The sequence below is a fragment of the Corylus avellana genome, chromosome 4 (assembly GCF_965113065.1).
Source record: "Corylus avellana chromosome 4, dhCorAvel1.hap1.2, whole genome shotgun sequence".
Taxonomy (NCBI): Eukaryota; Viridiplantae; Streptophyta; class Magnoliopsida; order Fagales; family Betulaceae; genus Corylus; species Corylus avellana.
This window is the reverse complement of record NC_142493.1, coordinates 19,888,881-19,898,667: the sequence shown is the minus strand read 5'-3', so window position 1 is coordinate 19,898,667 and position 9,787 is coordinate 19,888,881. Positions and strand designations below refer to the sequence as shown.

General features: G+C 38.3%; 1 protein-coding gene across 1 annotated transcript; it reads left to right on the top strand.

Moving 5' to 3' along the window:
* The first annotated feature begins 4,474 nt into the window (after positions 1 to 4,474).
* LOC148586420 (MLP-like protein 43) lies at positions 4,475 to 7,249 on the top strand. Its single transcript, XM_088515625.1, has 3 exons — positions 4,475 to 4,560; positions 6,286 to 6,431; positions 7,032 to 7,249. Exons 1-3 carry the CDS (start codon positions 4,475 to 4,477, stop codon positions 7,247 to 7,249), a joined length of 450 nt encoding a protein of 149 aa, XP_088371751.1.
* Positions 7,250 to 9,787: the final 2,538 nt, after the last annotated feature.

The following is a 9,787-nucleotide window of genomic DNA, read 5'->3' as shown; positions in this document are numbered from 1 at the left end:
GACACATAAAAAAAAACCAAACCAATGTCTTGTATACAAATGTGGACCCACTAATAGAACACATCCATTTTCCTGACATTTTTAGCGGTCACGTCAGAGGATGTACATGCCCTTATCAAAGAGCATCATCATAATCATCTCTCATTGCAGCAAGAGAAACATTATTAGCATTTTTGGAGCAATTTGCCGAACCTGCTCCTCTCAACGTTTTGTGTAGCCTAGATTGGATGTCATTGACTTGTATTTGCCATAAGCCAAAGTTCATTCTCCCATCAAACCTTTCAATCCCAAACTTCAAGGACTACATTTCTTCTTAACGAGTAGAAATCCGCAACCAAGCTTTGATTCCAATTGTTGGGAAAATTGATAATTAATTGGAAACTAATTTCCCACTAAACCTTTATGCGAAAGACAAGTTTGGAAAGAAAACACATGAGAACACACACCAATCACACACATACACAAAGAGTTTACGTGGTTCGATAATATGCCTACGTCCACGAGGAGTGATCCGGTCTCCTTCTTTACTATTGAGAAATATTGAGTACAATGGTACAAGCTTGAACCACTCAAGTTTAATATCCCAATATTTTTCTTTTAAATAATTTTTTTTTTTAATTTTCGAAAAATGGTTTACGGTTCATCAGGTTATTCATAATATATCTACCTCTCTATGTTAACAACAATATTATTTTTTTAATGAAAATTTTCTGCAAACAATTAACATTAGATCTTTTTGAAAAAGATAAAAACGTCTTTATTAAGAAAAAATAAATAAAATAAACAAATAACACAGTACCACGACAATCCTAAGGATTGTTGTGCTAATTATAACACAAGAATTATGTATGATTGAAACTGAATCAAAATGATTTTCAGAAAATAATTTCTACATTTTACGGTGTTTACTACGACGTAAAATTGCGGTCAACGGAAAATATTTTCTTTTTAACCAAAAATTCTTTTTTAATTTTCGGAAAATGGTTTACTATTCATCAGGTTATTCATGATATATCTACCTATCCATGTTAACAACAATATTATTTTTTTTTAATGAAAATTTTCTGCAAACAATTAGCATTAGATCTTTTTGAAAAAGATAAAAAGGTCTTTATTAAGAAAAAATAAATAAATAACATAGTACCACGACAATCCTGAGGATTGTTGTACTAATTATAACACAAGAATTATGTATGATTGAAACTGAATCTCCATTTCTTTTGACGTAAAATGGTTTTCAGAAAATGATTTCTACATTTTACGGTATTTACTGCGACGTAAAATAGTGGTCAATGGAAAATATTTTCCATTTAACCGAAAATTCTTCTTTAATTTTCAAAAAATGGTTTACGGTTTTGAAAGCGATAAACCATTTTCCGACTTTAAGCATCTCATTCTCAAATCGACGGACCCTACCAAGACCCGTCCAGGACTCCATCGGGACCTGCCCGATATCTGCTCTGGACTTGACTGGGACAAGCCCAGGACCCACTTGGGACCCCGTCGGGACCCACCTGGACCTGAATGGGACCCGCCCAAACTTGCCCACGACCAGCCGGGAATTCACTCGGAACCACTCGAGACCCCGCCAGGACTTGACCGGGACTCGCCCAAGACCCACTCAGGTCCCAACCAGGACTTAACCGTGACTCACCAGGACCCACTCGAGACCCCACCGGGACTCGACTGGACCTAAACGGGACCCGCCCGAACCTGCCTAGGACTTGCTTGGAACTTGACGAAGACTCACCCATGACTTGCCCTGGTGTAATACCCCGATTTTTTAAATCATTTAAAAAAGTGTTTTAAACCCTTACTCAACAAGTTAATAGCCTTTTAAATCAGCCATAAACAGAAAACCCTAAGCTATCTCAACATAACCCAAAGCCCTCACACTTAACCATAAAGCCTTGAAACAAAACCAAACCCCACCCTTACTGACCGTACGTATGCTAAGTAGTACAATACGTATGCTCGTCTCTAGTACCAGACATATACAGGGGGACCATCGGAAGTACTCTCTTGTCTCTAGTACCAAACGCACGCAAGGGAACCACCGGACGTACGCTACTTTTGGGTTGACCACTGGTTAATGACTGTATGTACGATGTACCCTTTGGACTGTTAAATAAACACTACCAGACATACACCTTAATAGTACCGGATGTACGCTGCATTTCAAAGTAGTTGGTAGCACCATCAACTTTTCTGGCCTTTAAATACCAACCCCATGTTCATCCCTTGAACTCATTTTTCGCCCCTAAGCTCTCTGTAACCACCAACTGTGAGTGTTTTTGTGAGTTTTTTATTTGAGAGAGAGAAGGAAGAAAGCTTGGTGTTCTTACCACCTCTTGAGGTAAACCATTTCCCGTTTTTATACTCTCAATATTGTTCCTATTGCTTTATTAATGTTGTGAGTTTTGAAAAGACATTATGTCAAGCTTTTTACTCCTTTCCTTACGAACCAAGAATGTTTTCAAAAGAGTTTCAAAAGCTTCCTTGATTTCTTGTATTGCATGATGATTGAGTTTTTACATTTATTGAATAGCCTAGAAGGGCTACAGTAGCCTATAGATTTTGTAGGAACCTTAAACCACCATTTGGAGCCTTTGACGGATTGCCTAACTCACTAACCAGATGTACGCCCTCGAGGCCGTACGTACGGCCAGGAAACCAGACATCTGCCCTTACGCCTCACTCTCGTGTATTTTATAGTCTAGCAATCCTTTTATTAGATAAGGCTTAGTATCTCATTCGTAAGGATCCTCTAGAACTGCGCATAACGATGTGTCGTATTTCTTTATAGCAGGGTTTTTGTGATGTTAGAGGATTCAAGCGAGCGTACGAGGTAAGTAATACAAACACTTTCTTAAAAACGTGGGATATGTCAGTTGATTGATCACATGTATGATATGAGCATGTCTACTTTTCGTAATAACTTGGTAAATGCTTTAATAACTAGTTGATAAGATGTATCATATGACATGGGCATCGGTACGTGCGAAATAATGGCCATGGGCTTACTATGTAGACTTCATTCTATGATCAAATATATGTATGTGTTGGCTTTAGATCCAATGGTTTCATGACCAAGGCGCAACCATTCCCTAATGGGTTGTCATTATAGGATGTACATCATTAGTGATGTGGGCCACCCGAGATTGGACTCGGTCGTGCCACTAATGTTATGGATGGTAGCGTATAATGGTAGGAGCACTGACATTGTATTATATGTTACTCGGGACAGTGCCAACCTTGCTGAGAAGGGGTAATATCTCGGGTAGACCATACATGAGAGCTATGACCTATGAAACATTAGTTTTTTCTGCATTAAAATATTTAGGCGATTACTGTCGGGAGTACGCTACTATTTTATTAACCAAACAATACTTTTATGGTATATTAATGGAGATAACACCTCTTTTAAATGTTTACTAAAACTGCACGTTTATTTCTACTTAAATAGATTCATGTCATACCTAATTGTAAGGTTTATTTACTAAATTGTTAGACTTACGCTGTTATTACCATTTTAGGAAGTTTGTCATTAGAACCCAGGAGTGACACTGTTGCCACTACGAACCTTGCTTTAGATTCTTCATGCTACTTTGACGTTTGTTTATATTATCATTAGTTGTTCCATGCTTTTGAGTTTGAAGATTTTACTCATCCATTTGATGATTTAATAGTTTCTCAAATTTGTTTTACCTTCTAATGCATTAACTCTGATAATGTTTAGAGGAGCAATTTCCCATTTGGCCACAAGTTGGTTTAATTTGGGTAATTGCCAATAACCCTGCCAGGTTAGCCAAGGCTGATTTTGGGGGAGTTGCACGGAGACCTCGCTAGGATCCACCCAGGACTTGACTGAGACCAACTGGACCCGCCCGGACCTAACCAGGACCCAACCGGACCTACCCGGGATCCACCGGGGACTTGACCAGGACCCGCCCGGGACCTTATAGGGATTGGACCGGGACCCATCGGGACATGACCGAGACCCGTCAAGACCCGCTTAGGACCCGCTCGGGATTTGACCGGGACTTGCTCGGGACTTTATCGGGACCTGCCTAAGACTTGCTTGGTTCCGCGTTGGGACTTGCTCGAGACCTGCCGGAGACTTGCCTGAGGCCCGCCCGGGACCCGCCAAGGACTTGACTAAGACCCAATCGGACCCGACCGAACTTGCCTGGGACTTGATTTAGACCCGCGCGGGAGCCCGCCTGGACTTGACCGGGACTTGCCCCGGACCCACCCGGGACTCGTTGAAAAATATTTTTGTCGAAAGATATTTTCAACAAATAACATTTTACTTAAAAACGATTTCTTTGAAAATATTTTCCAGTATTTGGCATGTATGGAAAAATTAGGTGGGTTCCGGTCAGGTCCCTGCCGTCGAAAAATGTTTTTAGCAGAAAACATTTTCCGGTATTTGGTGTGTACACAAAATCATATTAAAAACTAAATTACAAAAATGTCCCTGTTGGGTCTTGGGCACGTTCTGCTAGGGTCTCGGCCTGATCCCGACGGGGTCTTGATAGGGTCTAGGCGGGGTCTCGGGTGAGTCCTAGTGGTGCCCTTGCGGGACTCGGTTCGTACTCCTCTACGACTTGGTCGGGACATTTTCGTAATTTAGAGTTTAATATGATTTAATGAATATATATAATTGATTTTTTGTACGCGCGCTAAACGCCGTAGAATATTTTCAGTAGAAAACATTTTCAGGGAAAATGATTTCCTTGAAAATATTTTCCGCCAAAACCCATTTTACGTCGAAAAAAACGAAGCCTAAATTTGGTTTCGTAAATAATTCTTGTGGTTGCCCACACTGAAAACTTGTATAAATACGGAATATGATACGCCAATTATATAAGCATATTCATTCATATCTCCACACACATATAGTTGAGTCTAAAAATTATGCTAGACCGTTATCAAAATTAGGTTTAGTCAATCATTTGTGTTTTGGCCCTCTCGGTTAAAAAATTTGATTTGTTCGGTGGCGCAATTTACCATACAACAATCAACAACCTTACCAAAAAGGTTTTTTATCACACGACGACAACCAACATCCACATTATCTGAGTCTTAGGTTTTGTAATTTTTCCCCCTTTTCTTATTATTAGGGATAAAATCTACAGTGAGTTCAACTCAATTAAATCTTATATGAAAGAAAATCAAGCCAAAAAAAAAAAAAAAAAAAAAAAAAGTCATTCATGATGAAAACTCTTTATTTATACGGCAATTAGTGCGAATTATATGGTAAGTACCACTCAAATAAAACTACTTTTCGGTTGACGTGCACGAGTCCAAAAGTAGCTTTCAAAAATAGGGTCCTCTTCTATCAGAAATAAAAAAAAAAAAAAAAAATTAGGGTCCTCTTATGAGCTATCATGATTTTTGTAGGCTCGTATTAATAATTATGCCCATTTTACTGAACATTGCACGTTATAGTACCAATTACACCGATCCCCACTGTCAAAGGTATGCCTGCCAGTACCATCAATTATGCCTCATTCATGAGTATGTTGCAAATTGCAATGACAAGTTATAATCAATTTCAATGTAGAAATATCACGAATGTTGAATCAACTATGCCTTTTTTTTTTTTTTTTTTCCTTTTTTTGCAAATCCATTTCCTTTTCTCGAATAAGCATGAACTAAACGAATGTGTCTAATTTTGGGTTCTATGTACGACAAATTATTAGATGTCTATGATAGACTGTCAACAAGTAGTGTAATCGATTAGGAACCATGCTTTATGAACCGAAGATCAGTAGTTCAAATTGCATTCTACTTTCTCTTCTCTTGTGCAAGCATAAAAAAATTTAAAAACAAAAAAAGAAAAAGAAGAAAAAAAAATGTAAACACTTTGTATTGCTTTACAGTAAAGACCGCGGTCGTGCTAAAACATCAATTATTCCCACAATTAATGTATTTTTAGCTTTATCAGGAGCTATTTTCATCCACAGGTTTTTATGCTCGGATAATCAATGAATGAGAATGATATGCTTCCCCTTCAAAAAAAAAAAAAAAAAAAAAATTTCCTTTGTTGATAAGTAGTTGGAAAGAGATTGTGCTACCATGGCTCCACATAATTTGCTTTAATTACATGCTGTGCTACCATGGCTCCATATATATAAGAGATTAAGAGGTACCCAACCTAGCTACTATTAATTATATCAACTCCAATTAATGCATATAATTATAATATTTTACTAATTGAATATTTTACTTGACAAAATGGATTTTTCTGGTAAGCAAGATGTGGAAGTTGAAATGAAGTCCCCTGCCTGATGAGTTTTACAGCATCCTGAAGAGCAAAATTCAGCACCTTCCAACAATCTCCTCCGACAAGGTGCACGGAGTTGAAGTGCACGAGGGTGACTGGGAAAGCTCCGGCTCCGTCAAGCTTTTGAAGTTCACTGTAGGTAAGGCCCTTTTATTAATCCTTTGCTTGGAAGTTAGCTCTTGCATTTTCGAGCTGTACGTCGACGTTTTTGGTAAATGTTTATCGGCATTTTGGAGTCTTAGGTTTGAAATCCAAAAAATAAATTAGCAATTTAACATGCTATTCTCTAATGCCTTCAGAGCTTGATTTTGGAGGTAACCTAGTTAATTTAGGCCATAAATTAATAATAGTGGATAAACTAGTTATTAAAACTTTCTCTTAGTGTTTGGATTTGTAATTTCAAAATGTGCAACTTTAAAATAGCTATTTTAAAACGTGCGATTTTAAAAACGTACATAGTTAAGCAATAGGTAAAATCGCAGCCCCTTGCTCGGGATTTGAAAATGCAGATTTTTGTACTTTTCCAAATCGCAATTAATTTTTTGAAAACATACTTTCAAACGTTACATTTTATGCCATGTGATTTAAAATCACATGTTAATCTACGAAATTACAATGCCAAACACACTCTAAATGTAGTTCATGTCACGATTATTGCTAGCATAATTATGATCGAGTTGCATTAAATTTTTTTGATCGAAGGCTAAATAAATTACTCTATTTTCTTGGGAACCCTTAGAAGGAAAGACTGAGAGCATAAAGGACAACGTTGAAATAGATGAGGAGAACAAGTCCCTCACTTTTACCGCTTTGGAAGGAGATCTCCTGGCGCATTACAAGAGCTATAAGGCCACTGTTAAGATTACTCCAAAGCCTGAAGGTTGCTTGGTGAAAGTTACTGTAGATTATGAGAAACTAAACGAGGATGTTCCAGCTCCTGACAAGTACCTGGATTAATTTGTGGTCGATGTCGTGAAGGATATCGATGCACACATAATTTTTTTTTTTTTTTTTGACATGTCCGTATAAGAGGGGGAGGGGGATTCGAACTAGTAACCTCCACTTCATTAAGTGTGGTCCCAACCGATTGAGCCATAATTAAAATAATTAATTGTATCCTTCGATCGAGTAAGAGAATAAATGTTGGGAACCTCTTAGTGTGTGACCGGTTTCCTGGTGGAGTTCTATTTAATTAGTCTCATGTGTGAGCCGGTGTTTTGTGGTTGATGTAGCTAAAGAATAAACATGTGAATGAATGCATATGATGTAATGATTGCCATATCACAAGTATTTATAAATTATAATTAAAAAAAGGAAAAAATATAAAAAGGCTCCCCAAATTGACAGCCGTTTGCAACTTGGTTCTCTAATGTTCAAAAGGTACTAAAGTAGCCCAACAATGTACTAAAATTTTGCAAAGTGACCACTCCGTTAATCAGCACTGTCAAATTGGACGGAAAATGAAATATGGCGTCGTTTTTTGAGGTTAAGTTACTAAAATTTTCTTTTGAGAAAAAAATCAAATTAAAAAAGACCTCCCAAACGACGTCGTTTGGCTTGAAAAATGAAAACCCTTACACTTACCAAAACAACGTTGTTTTGGTAAGTGTTTAATACCCTAAACACACGCACGATCAAATTAAAAAAGACCCCCCAAACAACGTCGTTTGGCTTGAAAAATGAAAACCCTTACACTTACCAAAACAACATTGTTTTGGTAAGTGTTTAATACCCCAAACACACGCACGTTCGTCTTCTTCTCCACTTCCCTTCACCATGTAGTAGCCCTACCTCCATGCGAACAACCTCACGCCTCACCTGCAATTTTCAAACCCATCCCATTAAACTCACAAAATTGCAGGGTTTGATTCGTACAAGGTGGTCTTGTTCGGAGCCAGGGTTATTGTGCCGTTGATTCGAGTTTTAAAATGTGGGTCTGAGCTAGGAAAACAGAGTGCTGCAAGGTGTTTGATGAAACTGACCCAAAATTTCGACAATACGTGGTTGGTGACGGCTCGTGGGGGAGTCACTACGCTGTTGGAAATATGTTCTGGTGTTGATTGTAAGGTAGAATTGGTTGGTCTTGCATGTGGGGTGCTGAGAAATCTCGTTGGGGTTGAAGAAATCAAGCGTTTATGGTTGAAGAAGGTGCTATTTAATCTCGTTGGGGTTGAAGAAATCAAGCGGTTTATGGTTGAAGAAGGTGCTATTTCGATGTTTATCAGGCTTGCAAAGTCTAAAGATGAAGCTTTGCAGATGATGTCGATTCAATTCCTACAAAGTATAGCATTTGGAGATGAATTGATTAGGGAAATGGTGATTAGAGAAGGAGGAATTCGTGCTTTAGTGCGTGTTGTAGATTCTAAATGGCCCCATTCTTCGAAAACCAAGGAGGTAGCACCGAGGGCAATTGAGAATTTGTGCTTCTCTTCTACGATTGCTGTAAATATTTTGATGAATTATGGGTTTGTGGATCAGCTTATGTACTTTATCCGCAATGGGGAAGTTTCGATTGAAGCAATGGCACTGAAGGTGGAAAATTAAAGGAAATTTTCCTTACTTCCTTGCTTCTTCCTTATTCCTCTACTAATAACCTTGTCATCTGAACTTTGCGGGTTTATTTCCTTTCCACCATTCCTCTCGTCTTGTATCTTTGTCCTCCAGAACTTCAAAGGAAAAAGGAACGAGCATGGAATAGTGAAGGAGGTAGGTAGGATTTTTTATTTTTTACTTTCAAGCCAAACCACGTCGTTTGGGGCCTTTTTTAAATTGATTTTTTTTTCAAAAGGGCATTTGATGCAGGAGAATAATAATAATAAAGTAGATTTATTATTTATGTTTTAGTTTTCCTTTTTCAATAAGGATTGGGTTTTTCCTTTCCTATTAGGATTTGCTTTTCCTTTTCCTATTGGGATTTGTTTTCCTTTTCCAATTAAGTTTGCTTTTTCTTTTCCTTGTTGGTTTAGGAGGTGCCTAGCCTATATAAAGGCAACTAGTCTTTGTTGTTTTTCAATCCAGTTTATACTATCAATTAAATTTAAGTCTTTCAGAGTTATTTCTCTGTTTGCTTATTTGGGGCACTTAGGGATTTTCTCTTCCCTACTTGTTATTTTCTCTCTTCCTGAATTCCCTTTTCTATCTTCAAATCTTAGTTTCTGCTGCTTTTATACGCTGTCAGAACAATCCTAGTTCTGCCCGGCGTCAGTTGGTATCAGAGCTTAGCGTCTTCTTGGGGTGAATTTTTTATCAGTTTTTATGGCTGGAGGTCGTGGTCGTGGTCAGCGTGGGCAGGTTCCGAATGAGGAAGTCTCCTACCATGAACACCATGTACGAGATGTGAGGATTGAAGATTTGGAGAGGCAGGTTGCGGAGTTAACCCAGCGTCTAGTGGCGCAAAACTTGGAGAGGGATCGCGAGATGGATGATCGTGATTCAGAATCCAATTTTGAGAACCCGTATCACAATCCTGTTCTGGGTCGGGAACAGGGTGTTCGG

Bases quoted from the DNA above. Each gene is read 5' to 3' on its own strand.
- LOC148586420 (XM_088515625.1), top strand. From the start codon at position 4,475: ATGTCCCTGTTGGGTCTTGGGCACGTTCTGCTAGGGTCTCGGCCTGAT. The intron at 4,561-6,285 runs GTGAGTCCTAGT...GTTGAAATGAAG, and splicing joins GGGTCTAGGCGGGGTCTCGG to TCCCCTGCCTGATGAGTTTT. The intron at 6,432-7,031 runs GTAAGGCCCTTT...GGGAACCCTTAG, and splicing joins GCTTTTGAAGTTCACTGTAG to AAGGAAAGACTGAGAGCATA.